This window comes from Agelaius phoeniceus, chromosome W (assembly GCF_051311805.1).
Source record: "Agelaius phoeniceus isolate bAgePho1 chromosome W, bAgePho1.hap1, whole genome shotgun sequence".
Classification (NCBI taxonomy): Eukaryota; Metazoa; Chordata; class Aves; order Passeriformes; family Icteridae; genus Agelaius; species Agelaius phoeniceus.
The window spans coordinates 21,419,013-21,444,921 of NC_135301.1; the positions used below are offsets into that span (position 1 = coordinate 21,419,013).

Genomic DNA, 25,909 nt, shown 5'->3' on the forward strand with positions numbered 1-25,909 from the left:
TCAAAAAACACATTGGGGATCACAGGGACTGGTAGATTATTTTGCTGCAAAGTATGTGAGTGTGGGAATCTGGGACATTGCCAAACAAGTAACCAGAGGATGCCTAATTTGCTTACAAGTAAATAGAAAAAATTTGAGAAAATTACCGGAGGGAGGCCGACCGCTAGCGAAAAGGCCTTTCTCCCACATTCAGATAGATTTCACCGAGCTCCCCAAAGTAGGGAGAACCAAATATTTATTGGTCTTGGTGGACCACCTAACACATTTTGTGGAAGCCTTCCCAACCGTAAGAGAAACAGCCAAAGTAGTTACGAAAATATTGATGGAAGAGATAATCCCGAGATACGGGGTCCCAGAAGTCATTGACTCAGATAGAGGGCCGCATTTTATTTCCCAAGTTACCCAAAACTTAGCAACAGCTCTGGGCATACGGTGGGAACAACATGCCCCCTGGCATCCCCAGAGCTCTGGACGAGTTGAACGAATGAATGGGGAAATAAAAAAGCAATTGACCAAACTGGTAGCAGAAACCAATTTGACCTGGGTTAAATGTATTCCTCTAGCGTTGCTAAATATAAGAACAAGACCTAGAGCTGATTTAGGGGTATCACCCTTTGAAATGATGTATGGGATGCCGTATAACCTAGAAAATCCTAACAAACATCCTGTCATTAATGACACGTACACAAAAATATTTGGTGGAATTGACAAAGTACAGAAAGGCATTATGGGAAAAAGGTATGTTAGCACAACGGCCTCCTTTAGATTTTATCTTACACCAGGTACAGCCAGGAGATTGGGTGCTCGTGAAAAGCTGGAAAGAAAACCCCTTGACTCCAAGGTGGGAAGGACCGTTCCAAGTACTCCTCCCCACAGAAGCAGCCATACGAACCGCTGAAAAAGGATGTACTCATGCTAGTCGCATAAAAGGACCGGTAAAACCCCCTCACAGCTGGGAGGTTTGCAGTCTCCCGGGAGAAACCAAATTAAAGCTGAAACGAACTGATAAATGATTTGGATAGTAATCTGGGTTGGAGATAACCATTATCTCCAAACCCAGCTAATAGGGAATCGGGAGGCTCTTGGATATTGCAAACTCTTAGAGGACGAGTTAAGAAAGCCCTACTTTAAGTCCCCGAGATTAGAACATAAAGGGCACCCATGGAAGGGGGAAAAAGCACAAAACAAAGATATAAGGTTAAAGTGTAACTGGTTAGATTGTGACTGTCACCCCCTTGTATGCTTTTCCTGTAAATTGTGTCACGAACCTTGGTGGTCTCATTGTCGGAGTGGTAGAACACCTAGGGGAATTTGCACGCCGTGCTATGAGAAAGAGAGGAGACTAACTTCTATCATTCTTAGTAGCAGAGTTGCTACGGGGGAGGTAAAGCTTGGATCTGACGAGTGGTGGGAAACCTTTTCCAAAGGGATAAATCCTGATCGGTTCTGCTACCACCCTAACGAACCGATCCCCTTTCTCCTTGACATCCTGGAAGTGGTGTGTCAGAAGAAAGCCCCCAATTTGCGGCGTGACCTCTCATTAATAAAAGCTAATAACTGGGCCGCCAGTGCTAAAAAGTGGAAACGGGAGGTTTATCCGGCTCCTGAAGAATACCTCTGCTGCCGAGAAGATGGTAAACCCCGAGGCTCGCAGCAACCGAGTCGTCGGGCGAGGCAGAGAGGTAATAACCAGTGGAGTCCGTCGGAAGCCTCGACCCCCATATGGGATGTCCAGGAAATGTTGGCCGTCCTGCCCCAGGATTGGTAACCCACCACTGGGGAAACCAAAGGTAAAATTTAACCTGAGCTCCGACAATGACAGCCCCAAATTACAAGCCTTAATTCTTTTCTGGTGCATTGTAACAAGTTCAGGGGCAGAAGGGTATTCACATCAACCCTTCAAATGGTCACTGATTAGATGGGAAGACCAGTATGTTATCCAGACCAAAATCACGTCTGGCGCACCCAGCTTTTTATGTACTTTGTGTGATTTAATACCTGTAAATCCATGTTTAAATCAGTTTGGATATTATTTTTGTCCAAGCTCAAACCCGGGAAAAGGGTATTGTAACTATCCAGGACACTTTTACTGTGCTTATTGGGACTGTGTATCAGTAAGCTCCTTTGGGGGGAACGAGGACGGGTTTATCAGAACTGGATGGGGTCCATACGGGTGTACACAGCCCACTTCCACATATACCCAGAAAGAAGGAGGGTTAGATGGAACATGCAATATGATTTACATTAATGTGACAAAACCACATGACCAAGTCTGGTTATTAGGGAAAATGTGGGGAGCCCGATTATGGGAACCAGGGACAGACAGAGGGGGGCACTTTATAATCCAAAAGACAACCGTGCCACACGACCCCGAACCAATTGGACCAAACCAGGCGATAGCTGGAGAACTAACGCTAGGAGAAAATAATGGAAATGAATCAGAAACAGCCCCAATCACTAGTCTTCCAGAAATGTATAAGCAAAACTTTACTAATTCGACCCGAGGACCTGAAAACCCGGGAGAAGGGGACTTGTGGAAAATATTACAGGCCACTTTCCTAGTCCTGAATGAGACCCATCCAAATCTAACTGAGGAATGTTGGCTGTGTTACACCGTAAACCCCCCGTTCTATGAAGCCATAGGGGTAACAGCAAAACAGACGAGTAAATGGGACCAACCCAGCTAGGTGCCTATGGAAAAAAGAAGGAGAAGAATCGAGAGGGATAACCTTGGCAAGGGTAACGGGGAGAGGAAGATGTATAGGACGAGTACCAGTGGAAAAACGACATCTATGTCAGGTTATGGGGAATTTGAGTGACCCTAAGAAACCTGCCAGCTGGATACTGCCAGCAGCAAATACTAAATGGGTCTGTAACACTCTCGGAGTCACCCCATGTATAAATATAGACCGATTTAATGAATCCAGTGACTTTTGTATTCAAGTATTGATAGTACCCAGAGTCCTTTACCACCCCGTAGAGTACGTTTATGAACAATATCAAAATATAGGACCCCACATAGTGAAACGGGAAATATTCACAACCTTCACTGTAGCAATGTTACTAGGAATAGCTGCAGCCGGGACAGGAACAGGAATAGCCTCACTAATACAGCAACACCGAGGATTCCAAGAACTAAGAGCCTCTGTAGATGAAGACTTCAGGAGGATCGAAACCTCCATCAAAGACCTCACAGAATCATTAGATTCCCTAGCAGAGGTAGCCTTACAAAATCGAAGGGGGTTAAATCTATTATTCCTGCAACAAGGAGGACTATGTGCTGCTTTAAGAGAAGAATGCTGCACATATGTAAACAAGAGAGGAATTATACGGGACTCAATGGCAAAACTAAGGGAGGGGCTAGAAAGAAGACAAAGAGAAAGGGAAAAACACCAAAGCTGGTATGAATCTTGGTTTAACTATTCTCCTTGGCTTACAACTTTATTATCAACGATAGCAGGTCCACTACTTCTCTTACTATTGGGACTCACGTTTGGCCCTTGTATTTTTAATAAATTGATTAGCATTGTAAAAGGCAGATTAGAAGCTGCTCACCTTATGCTCATACGAGCAAAATACGAAACCTTGAAGATGGATGATCCAGAAGAATCTCTGGAGCTCAGCAAAAGGGAATTAGAGCGTTTTGACGAACAAAATTGAGTATCAAAACAAAGGGGGGATTGAGATGAAGGACTACATTTTGTTCGTCACGAAAAAGAGACCAGTGTGTTACAAGAGTTGTCTGCTGACTATTTCTGTACTACTTCATGAGATATGAGCTACAAGGATAGCAGGGAAGGGGTTGCAGGAGCCCACACATAGTCCCACCCAGCAAATGGTACAAACAGATAACTCACAGAAATAACGACCAGGGAAAGGCTGGGGAAAGGACAGGGGCAGATTAACACCCAGCAGGGAAACCTTTCCCGCTGACAAATGGTACAAGCAGATAACTCACAGAGATAACGACCAGGGAAAAGCTGGGGAAGGGGCAGGGGCAGATAAACAGTCTGCAAGGCAGGATATTTGCTTGCTTAAGCTTGATAGGGCACATATTGCGTTAATCATAAGATTTTGGTAATTTTCCACGGAGAAGTCACCAAATAAAGACATAGGGTGAAGAAGACGCAGCTGAGGAAGACTCCGCAGCCTTTTATCACCGACCACCAGGAGACAGAAGGATGACCCTCTAGCAACAACCAGCGCAGGCGCAGAGAACTCCGAGATAACATGGACTCCTGAAGGATGGAGAGGATAAAAGGACTGAATCAGAAACTAGTTGGTGCGGCAGTAGGTGGAGCAGAGACTCCCCTGTCGCCCAGCACTGAGCCTTTGCTTACGTAGTATAACTGCTTCAATAATTAATAAATTCTTTGATTGGAAATTACTCGTTTTGAGTCAATTTTATAACAATACATACCTACTTCATAACTACATCAGGTTGTGGAGTCTATTTATTCCGCATATTGCTTCATGAGAATGGGTATGCTGCTAACCCAATTAGAGAAGCTGGTAACACCTCTATGATAATCTATTTAAGAAAGACAAAACCACGGGAAGCTCTTTTTCCCTCACCTCTAAGGAGTGGTGAGGGAGCCAGTCGGGCCCCTTCCCTGAGGAGCCAGCTGGTCCCTTTCTTGGCGGCGCCACTAGGCCATGCCGCCAGGAACCATCCCGGCACCGTGAACAACCATGCGGAAAAAACCAGCGCCAGGAGTGACCACATGGCTGGGGCCACGTGGCTGGGAATGCGTTGCCAAGATCGGGGCAGCCAGGGCAGCACCACGCAGCCGCGGCTACCTCGGCATGGCTCGCAATGAACTTTGTTTGCTTTTTTTTTTTCAGTGCCCCACATGAGGAAAAGTGTGGAGTGGAGCCAGCAGCCTGCGCAGCTAGTACAATGCCGGTGAGGACCACATGATCAGCAATGAGAGACATGACAAGCAATTCCCCAGTGCAGAGCCTGGACAGAATCAACTTTTCAGTGCTGCAGAACTCTATAAAAACTTTTCAATTGATAGAACTTGAGACCAGACAAAGACCAATTCTCTCCCAAATCAGAGAAAAGAAAAAAATGAAGACACATGAGAAGAACAACATGGTGACACTAAGGTCGGTGCAAAAGAGGGAGGGGGAGAAGGAGGTGCTCTGAGCGTCAGAGCTGAGATTTTTCTGCAAGCCATAGTGAGGACTATAATACAACAGTTTCCCTGTAATTCATGAAGTGCATGGAGGGATGCAGAATTCACCTGCAGCCCACGAGAAAAAGGTTTTCATGCTGGAGCGTGTGGATGCTGAGAAGCTGTGATCTGGAGAGAGGCTTGTACAGAGAGAGAACCCTTGCTTCCAGAGACAGAAGATGAAGACCCTTGCTTTTATACTAGAATAGCTCATCCTTAAAAACAAAACCCCATGAACTAAATGGCCCATGAAAAAAAAGCTGTTGTGGGAAGACTACTTTGCCCGTGGGAAGGACTTCACATTGCAGCAGATTTGGGTGGGACTGCTACTTGTGCAAATTAGAACCACATTAGAAAAGTTCACAGAGAACTGTGTCCCATGGGAAGTACCCCATGGCATAGCAGAAGAGACTCTTCTCCTTAAGCGAATTGAAGAAAGATTTTTAGAAGTGACAAACGGACTAAAAAGACCATGTTTTTGTCTCCCTGCGCTGTCGGTGGGAAAGAAAGTAGGACTGGGGGTGGGCGAAGATGTTCTAAAGGTTTATTTTAGCTCTCATTATCCTCTTTTTAATTCTGTTAATAAATTTTTCTTCATATCTTTTCAAGTTTTGAGCCTATTTTGCCCTTAAAGTGTTTCCTCCTAATCGTTATCTCACCCCATGAGCTTTTTTTTAATTGTTCTTTCCCCCTCTTTTGCTTAACTATAGCAGAGGAGAATAAGTGAATGATTTTTCATGGATACACTGGCATTTGGCCAGCATCATCCCCTGACACCATTTTTATCAAGCCTTTTAGAGCAGGGTATTTACGGAGGGAGCATACAGAAGGTAACCAAGCAATATTCCCATCCATATTAAAATCTTCTTGGGGATTTCTTAAATGATAGTTTCAAGACAGTCACATAAAAATCAGACATCTTATAATGGTTCAAATTCTTAATGAAGAATGTTATCTGATGTGTCTTCCCACCCCTGTGGCACAAGTTTCAAAATTTTCAACTAAGACTGAAAGACAGATTGATGAGTTGGTTTAAGATCAAAAACCAAGTGGCCTTTTTCTAAATACACTTTGGATACTCATATTCCAAGACTGTATCTTGATAAGCAAAAACCTAGCTGAGTTATTTCATTCCACACAAGTTACCATCTCAAGGCCTATTAACATAACTTTATTGGCATGCCTACACTATGAATGCAGTTACCCACAAACTAGATTCATGCAAGCCCAGGAAGGGATTTTCAGGCATGCCAAAATGAACTAGCTGAAAAAGGAAGCAGCACACATTAATAAGATGTTACAATCTGTTTAATGGCAGAGGAGCAGAGAGAGTTCTCTGCGAATTGCAGAAAGAGCTTCAGGTTTGAATATTCCCTGAAATGAGATAAAAACAAAGTTAAATGCTGATACAAAAAAAAATTATATTTTCACTTTATTAACTGTAAAAGAGGCAAAGAGAACAAAAGGGAAAAAGTAGAGAAAAGTTGGAAAAAGCTAAGATTATTTTAAAAGCATAGGATAGTTTATCACAACACTGCTACTTTTCTGCTGAGGTGGGGGTGGGGGAGGGCAAGCACTTTTTGCCTTTTTTTTTTCCCTGCCACTTGAAGTAGTTTATCTGCATTTTCTGGTCTTGGGGTTGACAGCTTAGCTGGAATGCCTTCTGAAATGCAGATGCAATGCATGGTCCCTACAGCTCATGCGTGGCTCTGATCCACTTGTGCTGGTCAATCCAAAGATGAAGGATGGCGGGGGGAGGGGGAAAGGGTGTTCCCCAGGCTGGCAGTGTCTCAGCTCTGGGAGGCTTCAGGTTGTTTCCACAGCTGTAAAAAGGCTTTAGCAGGCAGCAGAGTGAGGAGGCAAAGGGCAGAGTTTTTGTCCCTCTCTGTGGTATTTTCAGGGTCCCTCGTGGCAGGAAGGAAATGATGAATCTGACTCCATGTTCTTAGAAGGCTAATTTATTATGATATGATATGATATGATATGATATGATATGATATGATATGATATGATATGATATTATGCTATACTAAACTATACTAAAGAATAGAGAGAGGATACTTACAGAAGGCTTAAGAAGATACTAATAAAAAACTCGTGACTCACCAGAGCCTCGACACAGATGGACCGTGATTGGTCATTAAGTCAAAACAATTCACATGAAACCAAACAATGACCAGTTGGTAAACAATGTCCAAACCACATTCCAAAGCAGCAAAACACAGAAGAAGATCAGATAATTATTGTTTTCATTTTTCTCTGAGGTTTCTCAGCTTCCCAGGAAGGGATTTTTCAGAAAATATGATGGCAACACCTCTCTCTCTCGCCTCCTGATTTAGCACAGCTTTTGCCCTTCTTTTTCTGGACCTCAAGGCAGCTCACAGTCCATCCTGCACATAGTCTTCAGGTGTTAAAAGAGATTATGATAAGCAGACACAATGACTAAGCAATTTTTGAGGCATTTTTCTTATTATCAGGTCCTTACATAAGCTCAAGTGCAATACTGCGTAGAAACTGAAAAGAGAAGACTGAGGACATCATAGAATGGTTTGGGTTGGAAGAGACCTTGAAGATCATTTAGCTCCAACCCCCTGCAATGAGCAGTGATGCCTTCCACTAGACCAGGTTGCTCAAAGCCCCTTCCAACCTGGCCTTGAATGTCTCCAGGGATGGGGTATTGTATTGGGTCTGACTGAGATAAAGTTCACAGCCCTCACAGTGCTGTGCTTTGCATTAGTAGCTGACAGGTGTTAACAGACCAGTGTTTTGGCTACTGCTGGGTAGGGCTGTCCCCCTGACATTCCTTCCCCCATCAAAGGGATGAGTGGGCAAAATCCTGGGAGGGGACACAACCATATAACGTCAGCTCAGATATATAAAGCTAAGGGAGGAAGGAGGAAGGAGGGGCATTCATGAGTTTTCAATGTTTGCCTTCCTGGAGGAACAATTACAAGTGCTGAAGCCCTGCTTCCCAGGAAGTGTCTGAACATCGCTGCTGATGGGAAGTAGAGATAGACTTTTCCCTTCACTTATGTGCACACAGACTCACTTATTTCTTTCTTTCACTGTAATAAAACTCCCTTATCTCACCCGCTGTTTGTTCTCCATCTTATTGTCTCCCCTGTTCCACTGGGAAAGGGAGTGATACAGTGGGTTAGTGGGCACCGGGCACCTGACCAAGGTCAACTCACTACACTCATCTACAACTTCTCTGGGCAACTGTCCCAGTGCCTGACCCCCCTTTTGGTAAAAAATTTCTTTCTACTATCTAATCTAAACCTACCCTCCTTCAGTTTAAAGCCATTTCCCCTTGTCCGATCACAACATACCCTTGTGAAAAGTCCCTCTCCAGCTCTCTTGTTGGCCCCCTTTAAGTACTGGAAAGCTGCTATGTCTTCATGGACCCTTCTCTTCTCCAGGCTAAACAGCCCCAACTCTCAGCCTGTCTCCATAGCAGAGGTGCTTCAGCCCTCTGAGCATCTTTGTGGCCTCCTCTAGACTTGCTCCAACAGCACCAGGTCCCCATCCTTCTTATGTTGGGGGCCCCAGGGCTGGGTGCAGTACTCCAAGTGGGGTCTTACAAGAGCGGAGTAGAGGGGGAGAATCACCTCCCTGGACCTATTGCTGAGCAGACCTACCAGCTTGAAGATCTTTTCATTTTTGTCAGTTGCATATGACAAGTGTCCTAAATGTGCAGCCAGCATCTTGAATGCAAATAGCTAGAGTACTATTGCGAAAGACTTTGTCCTCCAATCAAAGTATGTCTAAAATGTTTCCAAAGGAGTTTGCATGAGTGTGACAAGAAAAAAATCAGAAGGAAAGGAATATTGTTCTCCTCATTCATAACATACAATTTCTGATGTGCAGTACCTTTTATGCAGTCATTTGGCAAAACCCCAATATTCTCTTTCAAGCTTTAAGAGCTCTCTCTTCCCTATTCAACCTTCCTAAAGAATCCTTTAGATTCTTCATGGACTCTTCAAGCACTTGGATGTGAACAACTTGTCATGGTTTAGGAATGATATTCCCCAGTTCAGTGCTCCCACTGTAACCATGCCAGCACTCGCTTCCCTTCCCCCTCTAGTTAGAAGCACAAAAGGCAAAGATGACAGGTTGAGAAAAACAATTTACTGGAAACAGCAATGAGATAAGAAAATGAACAGTAACAGCAACAATGGTAATAAAAAAAGGTATAAGACAAAGAAACTATTTACACAGAAAGTCTGTGGCAATACCAACCATTTTACCGGCCATGCTTTTTCCCCGTGGAAGGAGCACCCTTCTTCTCAGAAACAAGAGAGAAAGTCCTTTTCCCCCACCCCGGGCAAATGACATAAGGTAGTATGGAATAACCTCCTAGACACTCCCACAGCCACATTACTGCAGAAAAGAACAATTAACTCTGTTCTGGCCAAAACTAGGAGACAACTGCAACATAATAAAACAGTAAATATCCATTTTAGAAATATCATGAAACATGCATGCAGTATCAGAGTTGTTTCCTATGATATAGATGAACAAGACTGTCCCTGAAGCCTGAAAGAGACAAGTGATCAATTCAGATCATCAATATAAGTCAGTGAAATTAGATGAAGAGCAATATATGAAGAAGAATATTAAAAAACAAACAAGCAAAAAATTATCTGGGAGAAGAGGTACAGAGATTTAATAGAGATATTGAAAAGAATAAATACTGAGAAAATAAAAATTGTTTAATGTAGGGACAATATCATCATGATTCTTTTCCTTAGAAGAATAGCAATTCCTTATTCCCAGATCCTAGCAGATGAGTGGCATAAAGTTTCTAAGAATTTGAATTACTAAGTGGTCATGCAATCTGGAATTGTGCTGCTGTATATTCCAATAACCACAGCAGCAAAAAAAATCTCAGCACATGTGGAAATACAACAGTCAGATTTCTAGATACAAGTGAAAGGAACACGCAAAGTCAACCTTGCATGGTGTTTTGGTTTGTTTGAGGTTTTTTAATTTCAGTCTAAAATTTTTTCCTGTAGATCTAATTCTAGCAAAGTATCTTCAGTTAAGAGGATGTAAATTCCATATGTGAAATTGCAGTATAAAAACTGATGGTTACTTAAATGTTGTGGCAAAATGAGATACAGATCTTAACAATGGGTTACAAAGCAACATATGAAAAATTAATAGAATATTAATAATAAAATAAATCTTTCTGCTATTAGCATAGAATACTGTCTGTAACAGCCAAAAGATAAGAAAATGTTTCAAAAGAGTAAAATTCTCCTACAGCTATAAATACTGACAGAAGTGAAATCAGAGATGTTACTTATGAAGTTACTTCTCAAACTGCTCCATTTCTATTCAACAGTATTACTTGGATATTAACCTAGAATAAAAATAGCTGATAGCAGAGAGTAACATGTAACATAGGCCTCATTTAAAATTTTTGCTGTGAAAATCTGCACAGGTCAGTTATTTTTCACTGCATTGTTCCAAATGAAATAAATTTTCTTTTCCTGAGGAGGTTATAAAACCCCCTTTGATCTGTTTCACTACAGTAACACTGTAAAACTAAAACAGTTTCTAAGAAAAAGTGAAATTTCTGTAATTAAAAAAAAAAACATTTTTATGCATACCCCCCTGCTGATTTACACTCTGCATTTCCCTTTCTTTGCGATCTAATTCAGCTGCTTTTCTTTCCAGTTCTTCTTGACGCTTTAGCAGTTCTGCCTGGGCCAAGGCATGCTCCTGAACAAAATAAGCATTATTAGCAATTAAAAACATACAAACACAAAATTAATATTCCAAGTCTATTTTCCAAAATTTAACATCTCCAGTTATGAAGATCAACCTAATATTACACAAATTCATGCAGTAACTGATTACTTAAAGTCAGTATTCATTTTCATAAATTATTAGGAAAACAATGTTTATTTATAACATACACAACTTCAGGAGCGTATTTATATTACTATAATTGAAAGGAACCTAGTGCCTGAAAGTTATAAACAAACCTTTGAAATTTGTGTGTAAGCAGGTGATTCTTCTGTTGGTTTCATTATTGCTGGCTGGGTACTGGGTACATGAGTCATTCTCACATTTCCTGGAGGAGGCTAAGAAAACAAGATACAATTATAGGGAAACAATATCCTATTCTAATAAACATCTTTTCATTAACTCTGAAAGAATGAATCCAGTTGTTTTAAAGGAACTGTTACTGATTGTGGTGGTGCATTCCCCCTTAACTCCTTTCCAGGAACTGAAAATCTGATATGCTCTGTGCAATATTTATAATTTTTAGGTTATAATATATACTCTGTGATGCAGTGTTTCACTTGTTTGTTTTTACACTGCACTATTTTCCATAAACACAATATGGAATTTTATAGATTAACAGAAAGTAAAAAGAATTTTAATTTTGTTCAGACATGAATACCAATAAGGACAGTTATTATTTTAAAGAATGGCAGGATTTAACAGTGATCTGCTCCTATTCTCAAACATGATACAATTCATTAATAATGTCTTCCAGAGCTATCTACTTCACAAAGGTTAACCAGAGAAGCAATGTGCCCATATTCAAAAAGGGCAAGAAGGAGGACCCAGGGAACTACAGGCCACTCAGCTTCACCTGAATCCCTGGAAAAGTGATGGAGTACCTCACTCTGGAGGCCATGTCTATCCCCATGGATGACAAGAAGGTGATCGGGAGTAGTCAGCATGGATTCACTGAAGGGAAATTATGCTTAACCAACCTTATTGCCTTCTATGACAAGACAACTACCTGGATAGATGAGGGGACAGCGGTGTATACTGTCTACCTGGACTTCAGCAAGGCTTTTGGCACTTTCTCACAGCATCCTCATAGGCAAACTCAGGAAGTGTGGGTTGGATGAGTGGACAGTGAGGTAGATTGAGAACTGTCTGAAAGGCAGGTCTCAGAGTGTTGCGATCAGTTGCAGTCTAGTTGGAGGCCTGTCACTAGTGGTGTGCCCCAAGATTCAATGCTGGGCTCAGTATTGTTTAACTTGTTCATCAATGACTTGGATGAAGGCGTAGATGCCTCCTCAGCGAGTCCACCGATGATACAAAGCTGGGAGGAGCAGCCAATACCCCAGAGTGCTGTGCTGACATTTAGAAAGATCTCAACAGGTTGGAGAGATGGACAGAAAAAGCTTCTGAAAGTCTACAAAGGAAAATGCAGGGTCTTGCACCTGGGTAGGAATAACCCCAGGCACCAGTACAAGCTGGGGGTGACCTGCTGGAAAGTAACACTGCAAAAAAGGACCTGGGGGCCCTGGTGTACAACAAGCTGCCCATGAGTCAGCAATAAGCCCTTGTGGCTGTATTGGGTTTGCAGGGCCTGATTTTTGGTAGCAGGGGGGCTACAGGGGTCGCTTCTGTGAGAAGCTACTAGAAGCTTCCTTCATGTCTGGCAGAGCCAATCCCAGGTGGCTCCAAAGATGGACATGCAGCTGGCCAAGGCTGGGCCAATTAGCAATGGTAGGAAAGCCTCTGTGATAACATCATTAAGAAGAAAGAAAAGTTGTTGTGCAGTTGTAATTGCAGCCAGAGAAGACCAGGGTGAGAACATCTGAGAAGAACAGCTCTGCAGATACCAAGATCAGTGAAAAAAGAGGAGGGGGAGGTGCTCCAGGCCCCAGAGCTGGGATTCCTCTGCAGCTCATGGTGAAGAAGCTGTGCCCTGGCAGCCCGTGGAGATCCACAGGGATGCAGAGATCCACTTACAGCCTGTGGAGGAGCTCCATGCCAGAGCAGGTGGATGCCCTGGCTTAGGGGGCACCTGGCACCCAGCCAAGGTCAAAACACTACTGTCCACCACAGGGTCACAGGTCCTGTTAGGAGCCTGCTCCAGCATGGGCTTCCCACAGGGTCACAACCTCTTCTGGGCACATCCACCTGCTCTGGTATGGGATCCTCCACAGGCTGCTCCACCATTAATTTCCATGGGGTACATGGAGAAAACTTGTCCCACAATGGTCTTCATCACAGGCTGCAGGGGAATCTGCTCTAGTGCCTGGAGCACCTCCTCCTCCCCTTCCTTCTCCACTGACCTTGGTGTCGGCAGTTGTTTCTCTCACATATTTGCACTCCTCTCACAGCTGCTCTTGTGCAGCAATCCCCCCCCCCCCCCCCCAAAAAAAAAGATGCTATCCCAGAGGCACTACCATCTGTAGAAGCTTGGAAGATAAGGGGGCTACTGTGCGCATCTCCAACATTAATAGCCAGGACTGGTGATGTGATGGGTAAGGATGATAGTATAGGATGGGTAATGTAGAATATAATCTTATCCCCCAATGAGTTGCAGATGGACCCTATTACTAAACATTAGGAGCAGGCCAGATGATAACAGGCAACACCTGTAGCAAATAAGAACTAGTGGTATAAAAGAGTAGCCTGATGGGAAGGGGAGTTGGAGGAGTTAGGTTATTGCTGTAAGGATTAGGGACAGACAGCACTCAGAGGAGCTGCCTATGAGAAACATCAAGGAGGTATGAAACTCTGAGGCTATGAAATCTGTGCACTATAATGATAATAGAACTCATGCTATATAAGACAACACCTTTCTTTCATTCTTTCTTTCTCTCTCTCTCTCTCTTCCCCCCCCTCTATAATTAATCTCTTTCTGTCTTCTCTACCCCTTTATCCAAAACCCACTGCCACGTGTTTACGTAGTAGGTCAGGAACTAACATACCTCTTCTATGCTAAGTATGTAATTAACTAATAAAACTATGCAAGCTTTTGCAGACCCTCTGGCTTTCATCATTCCTTTCAACTGCGAGCATCTATGAATCTTGGATGTTCCCTTCCCCTTAAGAGTGGGAAGTCACACCACCATTGCTGATTGGCCTGGCCTTGGCTAGTGGTGGGTCTGTCTTGAAGTTGTCTGGCATTGGCTCTGACATCTGGCAGCTTTTCACAGAAGCCACCCTGGACCCCCCCCCCCAGATACCAAAACCTTGTAGTGGAAAGCCAATACACCAACCATCTTTTGGAATGCATAGAGGAGGAAGCATCATGCCTGAGCAAACTCTACCTCTGTTCAAGAAATGATACTCACTTTCAAAAATTTAAAAGGTTTATTAAAACCTTATCAAAAATATAACAGACGACTGAATAGAGAAAATATGACTGGGCTGGGAGCAAAGGATTTTTTCCCACAATGTGCTCATCCACACAATAGAGATTTGGCCTTTTAATCCTTTAGCCCCTACCAAAGTTCTGTCCATCGACTCATTCTTTGCTGTCCAGTGGTGGGGTGTAAGTCCTTAAATCTTGATTGGAGGTCAGATGTTGCCATAGTAATGACATGGAGGTTTTGGTGGTTCGCTCAAATTAGCAATATGAATTAAGCATTTAAATTATAGCTTGTAGAATTGTGTGTCGAATTTTAGCCTTTTACTTAAGAAACCTCTGCCATGGTACAAAGGGCATAGGAAAATGAAACATTTCTGAAGGTTCTTGTGATAAAGAACAAATCCGGGAGAAGACCAAGGAATGCAAGAAACATAGATAAAGAGGCTCCTCTGTCTCCAAGCTCATCAAGACCGACAGATGTAAGATGTACTCAGATAAGCACCAAGGGACCAAAGCGCGTGCATAAAGGAGAAAAGTTCAAAAGTTCAATCGTGAAGACCACAGCCTTTGGCCTCAGAGACCACCAAAGACCCCCGTGTGAACACCACAGCAAACAATGCATGCCCAGAAGGGTGTGGATCTAATTACCATGCAAGGCGAGGACAGGCAGGGCCAAGGGCTGAATATGCATTGAAAGGTTGTGCAAAGTAATGCATATGGAACATCTTTGTGAATAAAGATGTGGGTCAGACCAGGGCTTGGGGCACAAGTTTTCATGAGAGCTATCTCGCTTGTGCCGAGTACTGACATACATACCCATTTCATAACTACACCAAGTTGTGGAGTCTATTTATTCTGCGTATCGCTTCAGTAATGTTATAAATGATCAATCAAAAGCCAAATTATAAAAAATGCAGAAAGATTTATTTATCTTTTTCTATGACCAAAATACGGTCCTCAAAACCACCACAGCCAAAGAGACAGCGTCGAGCCTGAGATCAGCGCTGGGTGAACCTGGATCTGACCTCTATTGCATGGAATCCCCCCTCGTTCCCGAGAGTCGCTTCTAGCAACAAGGTTTTATACAGTTTATTGTGCCCGAGGTGAAGGAGTCCCAGTTTCTTTTATAACTCTTCACATTCATAGTTGGTTCTTTCACTGTGCAGAGCTGGACAAAGACCATCTCCTGGTTGATAGCCAGCGTTGATCAAATCCCAGGAAGTTGCGTATTCACATGTATCTTTCTGGCGACTTTGGCTATCTTGATAAATATAATCCACAGGGTGATGATCGCTCTTAGGCGGTTTCCAATGACTCGGTATAACGGTGATCATTGCGCTGGGTGCGTCTATTCTTGGGCTAAATGCTGATCGTTATCTAGCTGACTCCAGGAATTTTGGAGTTTGAATAGACACCCGCCTCTCAGGCTGCTTGTGGTCAGACTCGTTTGGATTTCACAATCTTTATAAAATACATTCTTTTATAGCATGAATTATTTCTAACATATATTACAAGTAACAAGCCGGCCCTCCCACATGACCCAAACCCAGTCCCACCCCCTGATAACAATGCGGGGGGAGGGGGGCAAAACATAACTCTAAGTCTATAAAACTTCTCTTAACATATGTATGTGATATTTGCCTTTTAATTGTGAGAGTCAACTATCACATTACTCATCTATCACATCTGTGTATAATAGTGCAACATTTCAAAATCATCTTTCCGTTTTTCATATCAACTCCTAACAGAATACTGAACTATCAGAGAAGTCTCATTCCTCAAAAATACTTCGTGATTTAAGCTTTTCATCATAAAAAAGGATTACTCGTTGTTCTAGGATGAAGACTGTTGGGTTTTAGGAATTTTTCCTTTTGTTTCTTTCTCTCAGGGAATTTTCTCCCATTTTGTTGTCAAGGAACAATAACAACCAGGTATTTAAGAGAGACAAAAGAAGTTGCCACAGCTCAGGGGACGGGTGCAGCTGGCTGCTCTCTCTTTACCTGGGGGTTTCTCTGGGAAGAGCAGAGATAGTGCAAGATTTGGGCTGGGGGAAAGGGTTGGGTGCATCTCCAAGCTTTCTCCTGCTCTCTAGGTTTCAGGGGAGATAGTGGATTTGCTGCTAATTGGGAGGGGAATCACCGCAGCTGCCAGAGCGTAGCCCTGTCCTGCTTCTTCTGCCGTGGGTGAGCCTTTGCTCGTGAGAGCAGCCACTGAACTTAGATCTTATTAACACCCTACCTCAGTAAAAAAGGGACTTTCACCATCTGCTCAGGTTACTCAGGGGAAACCCCAGGATCCTGAACCCTTTCCCCCTCCCAGGGAGCCTCTCTCTGTCGTGTTTGGCAGCCGGGCTGCCGCTGCACTGCCCCTGCCGTTCCTCTGCCACTGCTCTGGGTTTGGGGTTTTTTTTTTTGCTACACTGTAGGCCCCACACCCCCTGCCTGCCAGGACACCCTATGGCTCCAGCTCCAGCTGCCCAGTTTCTGATACATCTCGCCTACCACTCTGAGGTTTTGCTTGTCCCTCCCATTTCAGCTTGCTGTTTCTGAGGTTCCTGCTACAGCTCCTTTCGCTACCCAGAGGGGGCACCGGGATCGATTGCCCCTGGAAGTTTGTAAAGGAAGCCCCTTTTCCATCCATTTCACCGGCACATCTGCCATTACCACATGAGATAACTGAATTCATGCCACAGCGCCCCCTACAGCCGCGAGGGAATCATTGCACCTACCCTGCCCAGCTGGGAACCACCAGCGCCCCTGCCAGCTGTGACCATCCCTACACCAAAGGGAAAAGTGCTTGACAGCTGAGATAAGGCTGTTACTGGGTTTCTGGTTCTGTTTGTTGTTGTTGCCATTGTTGTTGTTTATTTTCCTTGTTATACATACACACACTAGTAGAGAACTGTTATTCCTTTTCCCATATCTTTGCCTGAAAACCCCATAATTTCAAAGTTATAATAATTTGGAGGGAAAGGGGTCATATTTTCCATTCCAAGGGAGAGTCCTGCTTTCCTTAGCAGACACCTGTCTTTCAAACCCAGACAAAGACACACAAAGTCATTTAAAGACTGTCAGTATTGCTATTCCTTATGTTGGAGCATTCTGTGATGAGGACAAAGGTCTCTTGTATGACAACTCCTATAAAAACTAGACAACCATCAAGAGTCTTATCATCTGATTTAAACATGAAATACAAACCCTGTACCAAAGTAATAGCTACTGAACAAAAATGCATTATAAGCTAGAACAATGCTACAAAAGCCCCCCTTTAGCTCTATGGCTAAGGTAACAGTAACTTTGAATGCATAATTGCTAAGAAGCTGCTGTGAGAGACTGGAGGGATTGCTGGCTCAAAACATTTTGGGCATGTGTGTGGGGGAATGTGCAGGTAGGGCCTTGCCCTGGGGAGGCAATGCCCTGCCTTGCATACCCCACCCTCGCAGTGGCTGCCAATCACTGGCACACCCAGAGGCAATGCTCTACACCCTGCCTCTGGAGCCCCTAACCCACCTTCTGAGTGACCAGATGACCAGAATTCCCACCTGGGGGAAGGGCCAGGAAAGTCAAAGGGTACTTAACCAAGAACATGAGGCAAGAATGTCTTGACCCTACCTTTCCTTGGATTTTATATCAGCTGAGACACCACTGGAAACTAGGAGTGGTAGGTATATTTGTTCTTTTTGACATCGTTTCTCTCTTTCTCCTTCTTCTAATTCCCTCTTTGTGGAGTTTTGAGTAACTTAAAATTGGATAGGCTTGGAGTTTGCTAAGTTGAATGGGCTAAGTTAATGCTTTGTGAAATGTTTTGTGTTGATTGAATGCTGCTCTAAACTTTTGCCAAAGTTCTCTGATTTTCTGAAGTCACCACTAAAGGTTTTTTTTGTCTTGACCTCTTGAGAATATCTTGTTGTATTTCTTCTGTGTGTCTAGCTCAGGGTACATAAAAAACCATAAACCTTTTTATTGAGTTAGTTTTGGGGTCTTAGAGCTGCCTGCTAGACTAATAAACAAGATTGCCCACTGTGAAAAACGCCAATCACTTGTTTTTAAAATTTTAAAAGTTTAATAAGAATAAAATGGTTATAAAAATAGTAATAAAAACTAGAGCAATAAGAATTTGGACAATCAGAGTTAGGACAATAAAGGACAATAAAAGCAAAGAATTAGCGATGTTCAGATGCTTTCCTCAAAAAAGCATGGCTCGATAACAAAGGATTAACTCTTAAAAGCAATAGCCTGTTGCATATTCATGTATCTCATACATGATGCATAAATTCTTTTCAAACAAAGGGTGTTCTCTGGTTATTGTCAACTTCTTCTCCTTGTGAAAAACGCCAATCACTTGTTTTTAGAATTTTAAAAATTTAATAGTAATAACATGGTTATAAAAATAGTAATATAATTAGAGTAACAAAAATTTGGACAATTAGGATTTAGGACAATATGAGACAATAAAAACAAAGAGCTACGAACGGTCCGGGTACCTTTTTCTGGACAAAATAAGCCCGAAAAAGGACACATGTTAACAGAGCCTTAAAAGCAATACCCTGTTGCATATTCATACACCTCATACATGGTGCATAAATTCCATTCAAACACAGGATTCTGTCTGGTCAGTGTCAACTTCTTCCTCTTAATCCTGACAGCGTCTTCAGGACTGAGCGAGGCGGGAAGAAGTTTGTTTCTTCTGATAAGAGAGCAATAAATTCTCTTTCTCTGAAAGATTTAGGTGTCCTGTGGCTGCTATCTCGGTGGGAGTCCTCTCTTTAAAAAAAGTATCTTACATACAATAGTTTCTAGTTTAACATTATGTTATAACCTAAAACTATATTTACCACACTACTTAAGAAAATTAATACAACATAACTTTCTAACATAACACGTATAATATCCATTTTAATATTTGTGAAAAGCCAATCATATAATACACATTTTTCACACCCACAGTCTCCAGTAAGGACTCCAGTAGCCCTTCACAGACACCTGTAATAGTATTTAAAGGTGGATTGGCAGGCTAGAAAATATTTGAAAAATGCATTAAGATATACCTATCCTTGAAAGACACTTTGTCCAAATAGCCTACAGTGCTGCTAATGAGTGGAACATGCATGTATGCTTAAGAATAAAGGAACCCATCAGAAATCTCATTAGAGATACATAATGAAAGATGCTAGCCATCAGCATATGTGATAGATGAGATTAATATAACTAACGCATTATGTACAAGATTATCAGGATTCACAATTCTGCTGAAGTTCCACTATATGCTAGCTGGCAACCTATACGCTGTTAGAATTGCTGTCCATGATACACATGCCTAGGTAAGAGCCTGTTGTCATGATTTAAGCCCATCTGGAAACTAAGTAAGTATCACACCGCCACTCACTCAATCTAACCTCCCCCAATGCTCCTCTGGCTGGAGCGGAGAATCAGACAAAAACCTAAACCTCATGGGCAGAGATAAGAGCAGTTTAATAATTTTTTTTTAAAAAAGTATAATAATGATAATACCAGGAATGGAGAGGAAAAGATAAATAAAACCCAAGGAAAACAAGTGATGCAAAACAGTTGCTCACCACCTACTGATCAATGCCCATCCTGAGTAATGATTCGTGGCTTCTGGCCAGTTTCACCCAGTTTATATACTGAGTATGACATTCTATAGAATAGAATATCCATTTGTCCAGTTCAGGTCAGCTGTCCTGGCCATGTTCCCTCAAAGTTTCTTGTGCACCTGCCCACTGGCAGAGCATGAGACACTGAAAAATTTAGTGTAAGCACTACTTAGCAACAATCAAAATGTCAGTGTGATATTAACATTATTCTCATACTAAATCCAAACCATAGCTGTACCAGTGTTGGAGGTTAGGATTTTTTCCTTTTTTTTCTTTACCTCAGGGAATTTTCTCACATTTGTTGCCTAAGAGATGATAATGATGATACTTAAGAGAGACAAAAGATGTGGCTGAGAGGAGAAGGAGGGGGAAGAGCACAGCTGGCTGCAGTCTTAGCTCTGAGGCTTTCTCTAGCAAAGTGCAGAGATACTGAGAAATTTTGGCTGGGGGGTGAGGGGCTAGGCTCATCTCTTTGCGCGCACGCATGCTCGCTCTCAGGTCGGAGGGGAGACGGTCGGCTTCGGTTACTGTGGGAAGAATTCGCTGCCACCATGGAGTTCTGTCTTTTACTGCTTCTCCTACCATGAGTGAGGCTTTGCTTGTAAGAGCGTCCATTGCACTGGGACCTTATCAACACCCGATCTCACTGGGAAGGACCCCCACTGTGAGAAATGACCGCTCACTTTAAAAATTTCAAAGGTTTATTAAACCTTAACAAAATACAACAGAGGACTTAATAAGAAAATAGAAGAGCAGCGCTGGTAGCATGAAACTAAACCCCATGTGCTCATCCACAAAATGGCTGCTCACCTTTTATACCCCTGGGGGGGGGGGGGGGTTGTATTAGGTAACCCTGGCCCCTCCCAATATCTGCCAGTCAACTCTTCCTTGCCATCCATTGGTGGACACTACTTTCTTGCAACTTGATTGGAGGTCAGGTGTCATCATGCCACGACTTCTAGTAACAAGCCTTCCCTCCTCCCAAATGCTCCATGCAAGGGACACAGGTACACGCCCTCCCTCCACATGTCCCGACTACCAAGTCTGTTCCTTGGCAACCATACAGGGGGGAGAAAGGGGACTATGGGGAGAACAGAGGACTTCCAAACAACAAATCACAATAACATAACTATACATCAAAAAAACCTCTTAATATACGCGTAATATTTATCCCTTAATTGTGAGAGCCAACCATCGCATTACCCATCTATAACACTCACAATCTACTCAGGGGAAAACCTGGGTCCCCGACCCCCTCCCCACTCTGAGTGAGCATCTCCCAGATGTTTGCAGGAGCCCGGCTTCCACTGCCCAGCCCCTCTGTTTTTCTGCTGCTGCTTTTGGTTCCTCACTACACTTTAACCCAACACCCCCTGCCTGCCCGACCCCCGCGGCTCCTGCTGCGGCTGCAGATTTTCTGCTACATTTTGTCTGCCACCCCAGTTGTGCCTGCCTCTGCTGTTCCAGCCTGCTGGTCTGAGGTGCCTGCTGCTCCGAGGTTCCTACTACAGCCCATTCTGCCATCTGGAGGGGCACTGGGATTGATTGCCCCTGAGAGTTTGTAAGGGAAGGCCCTTTTCTATCTCTTCGGCTGACTGAGCCTCCATTACCCACGTGCAGAGAGGCGGCTGAGTTTGTGCCACAGCGCCCTCTGCAGCCACGAGGGAATCATCGCACCTGCCCTGCCCGGCTGGAAGCCACCAGAAGCCACCAGACCCCCTGACAGCTGTGGCCATAACTATACCAGGGGGGAAAGTGCTTGACAGCTGAGAGATGGCTGTTATTGGGTCTCTGGGTTTCTTTTCTGTTTGTTGTTGCTACTGTTGTTATTGTTTATTTTCCTTGTTATACATACATATATATATATATATATATGTAAAGAACTGTTATTTCTTTTCCCATATATTTGCCTGAAAGCCCTGTAATTTCAAAGTGATAATAATTTGGAGGGAAGGGGGTTCAGTCATAACTTAGCTTAATAGATTCTTGCAACCATGTCAGTGAAATTAAGATGTTTCTAAAAATTTAATGTAGAAAAAATTCACAAGAATGTTATTGATATAGTAGATAAAATTTTTTTTTTTGTTTACTGCTGTTACTTTTAACATGCACCCTTAGCATGTGTTATGCTAAGTATACAGCCTATTTTTGTATTTCAATGTTTTGTTTCAGACAGCAAGTTCACTGATGATACAAAACTAGGAGGAGTGGTCAATTCCCCAGTGTGCTGTGCAGCCCTTCAGAAGGACTTTGACAGTTTGGAGAGATGGGCAGAAAAGAACTGTCTGAAATTCAACAAAGGCAAGTGCAGGGTCCTGCACATGGGGAGGAACAAGCCTGGGTACCAGTACAGGGTGGGGGCTGACCTGCTGGAAAGCAGTTCTGTGGAGAAGGACCTGGGGATCCTAGTGGACAGCAAACTGTCCGTGACCCATGACAGTGTGGCCAAGAAGGCCAACAGAATCCTGGGATGCATTAGGAAGAGCATTGCCAACAGGTCAAGGGAGGTGATCTTGCCCCTCTACTCAGCCCTGGTGAGGCCTAATCTGGAGTGCTGTGTCCATTTCTAGTCTCCTCAGTACAAGAGAGACATGGAGGTCCTCTCTTATGATGAAAGACTGAGGGAGCTGGGCCTGTTCAGCCTCGAGAAGGAATGACTGAGAGGGGACCTCATCAATGTCTATAAGTATCTGAAGGGAGGATGTCAAGAGGATGGAGCCAGGCTCTTCTTGGAGGTGCCAACAAATAGGACAAGAGGCAATGAGCAGAAACTGGAACACAGGAAGATCCACCTGAACATGATAAGAAGAACTTCTTTACTGTGCGGGTGACTGAGCACAGGGATAGATTGCCCAGAGAGGTTCTAGTCTCCCTCACGGGAGATATTCAAGAGCCATCTGGATGCAATTCTGTGCCACTTACTCTAGGATGACCCTGCTTGAGGAGGGAGGTCAGACCAGATGGCCCACTGGTCCCTTCCAACCTGACCCATTCTGTGATTCTGTGCTTGGGATTGCCATGACCCAGGTGTAGGAACTTGAACTTTGCTTTGTTGTACTTCATGAGGTTTCCACAGACCCACCTCTCAAGCTTGTCCAGGTCCCTCTGGATGGCATTCCTTCCCTGCAGTGTGTTGATTGCACCACACAGCCTGGTGTAATTAGTGAACTTGTTGAGAGTGCACTCGATCCCACTGTCCATGGCCCTGACAAAGATGTTGAACAGTATCAGCCCCAGCATTGACCCCTGAGGGACACCACTCATCACTGGTGTCCATGCGGACAATGAGCCATTGACCAGAACTCTTAGCATGCGGCCATCCAGCCAGTTCTTTATCTACTGAGTGGTCCATCCATCAAATCCATGTCTCTCCAATTTAGAGACAAGGATGTCATGCAGGACAGCATCAAATGCTTTGCACAAGTCCAGGTAGATGATGTCAGTTGCTTTGCCTATCCACCAATGCTGTAGCCCCATCATAGGCAGCCACCAAATTTGTTAGGCATGATTTGCCCTTAGTGAAGCCATGTTGGTTGCCACCAATTACCTCTTTGTTTTCCATGTGCCTTAGCACAGTCTCCAGGAGATTGTGCTCCATGATCTTACCTGGCACAGAGGTGACACTGACTGGTCTGTAGTTCCCCAGGTCTTCCATTTTCCCCTTTTTAAAATGGGGGTTATATTTCCCATTTTCCAGTTATTGGGAACTTCACCTGACAGTCATGACTTCTCAAGTATGATGAATAGTGGTTTATCAACTTCATCTGCCAGTTCCCTCAGGACCTGTGGATGAATCTCATCAGGTTCCATGGACTTGTGCACATTCAGGTTCCCTAGATGGTCTTGAACCTGATTCTCCAGTTGGCTTATGGTCTTCCTTCTCCCAGTCCCTGCATTTGCCTTTCATGACTTGGGCAGCACGACTGGAGCATTTGCCACTGAAGACTGAGGCATAGAAGTCATTGAGAACCTCAGCCTTCTCTTTATCCAAGGCAGCCAGGCCTCCCATTTCCTTCTGTAGAGGGCCCACATTACCCCAATTTTTTTTTTTTGTTTGCATCATACTTCTAAAAGCTCTTCCTGTTATCCTTGAGATCCCTGGCCAGATTTAATTCTAACTGGGCCTTGGTTTCCCTGAATTTATCCCTAGCTTCCCATACAATTTCCCTGTATTCCTCCCAGGCTACCTGTCCTCATTTCTACCTTCTGAAATCTTTTTTTGCTCTGAGTTTGCTCACAGCAGCTCCTTATTCATCCATGGAGGACTCCTGGCCTTTTTGCCTGATTTCCTCCTTGTTAGAATATGTCACTCCTGAGCCTGGAGGAAGCGATCCTCGAATATCAGCCAGAATTCTTGGGCCCCTCTGCCCTCCAGGGCTCTATCCCATGGGACTCTACTGAGTAGGTCCTTGAAGAAGCCAAAGTCTGCTTTCCTGAAGTCCAAGGCAGTGAGTTTGCTGCGTGCCTGTCCTAGGGTGACGTTATGATGCTTGTATCCCCATTTGTGTGTTCTGTTTATGCTGGATATTATGTTCTGTGCCTTCACGACTGGCTCTGAAGAGCAATTGATTTGTTTTGGTTTTGTTATCAGCCTGCTCCCCCACGGCTGGTGGGACACAGAGACGGGGCAGTACATAGTGCGGCTTTTGCTTTTTGCTTGGCTTTTTGCTTTGCTCTTGTGCTTGCTTCTGCTTTGCTCCTGCTTTGCTCTTTCTTTTTGCTTCTGCTCATTAGTTAGTTTAGCTAAGCAGTCCAAATTTTTCCCTAGACTGTTTTTCCTTTCCCTTTTTTGGATCTACTCGAACCTGCTCCAGACTGGGACCTGGGAAACACCAAGAGTTTGCACCCTGTGGCCTGCAGCAGCTACCCCCAGTGCCGGAGTGAAGTGAACAGAGAAAGATGAGGAGGGTGTGCTGGTGCCCTCTGTCTTCAGGGAAGATCTCTTCTCAAGACCCTCGGCCCCAGGGGAGGTGAAAATGAGGGGGACTGTTGTCCCAAAATGAGCAACTATTGTTTTTGGTACTTGGCAAAGCATCCTTAAAAGGAGCCCTATAAGCAGTTTTGGTCCATGGACAGTGGTGAGAGCACTGTACATGGAAGGAGGATGTCACGATGGCAGATTTTCTCTGGGTGGTGCCATGTGTGACATGGAAACATAAGAGGTTTCAATTGTGTTTCCTGTGGAAGACTATGGCACAAGAGAGACTCCTCTCTCCCTGGATGAACTGAGAATTGATTATCTGAGAGGTGGTAACTTCACTGAGAATCCAAGGTTTTATCTCACTGTGCTTTGGTGGAAATTGGGTGGGGGGGAGGAGGAATGTTTTGGAAGGCTTTCATTCCGAATTTTGTGTGTTCCTTTTATTTATAGTGTGGGTTAATAAAGTTTTTTTCTTTATTTCTAAGCTTGAGCCTGCTCTGCTCTGTTTCTGGTCTCATCTCACAGCAGCCATTTGAGAAAAACATATTTTCGTGGGTGCACTGGCACTGCGCCAGCACTAACCCATGACAATATGTTATCACAGAGGCATTACCTGTTGCAGTAAGGTAGAAAATTTATAAAAGAAAGGCCTCATAAAATCAGGCTTGCTCTGTTAGATAGATGGCTGGCCTTGTCAAGCTAGCACTTTGTAAGTTCCCATGTGAAAGCAATCCTGTTGTGAGCAGTTCATTAACATAACAATCTATTCCTGGGTGAAAAACAACTAGCACCTGAATAAACATTAAATCTATCCCAGGAGAACCAGTGAAGAAAATATGCAAACAATTGAAGAGTAGAGAGATTTGATAGACAAGTCACATACCTTTTACTAACCAATAAAGTATTTGTCAAGAAAGCTACTTATGAATTGAAGTCACACACAAGGTCTGTAAAACTGTATAAAAACAAGTTACGTGAATAAAGAATGGGCTTTTTCCACCATGAAGAAAATGGAGTCTCATGTGATTTATTCCGATAATTACCACCATCTCTAATTGCCCCAGTCTTGACTGGTGGCATGTCCATTCTCAGACCCATCAGGGATTGGCTCTGCT

The 25,909-nt window shown here is 43.6% G+C and overlaps 1 protein-coding gene across 1 annotated transcript in view; it reads right to left on the reverse strand.

The window, feature by feature from the left end:
• Positions 1-25,909, reverse strand: part of LOC129132409 (secretory carrier-associated membrane protein 1-like) — a 98,249-nt gene that overhangs the window by 36,841 nt on the left and 35,499 nt on the right. Inside the window, exons 3-4 of the mRNA XM_054651472.1 lie at positions 11,174-11,272; positions 10,796-10,907 (exon numbers count right to left, since the gene is read on the reverse strand). Of these exons, the coding sequence (XP_054507447.1) occupies positions 10,796-10,907; positions 11,174-11,272 (211 nt within the window). The remainder of the gene's footprint in view (positions 1-10,795; positions 10,908-11,173; positions 11,273-25,909) is intronic.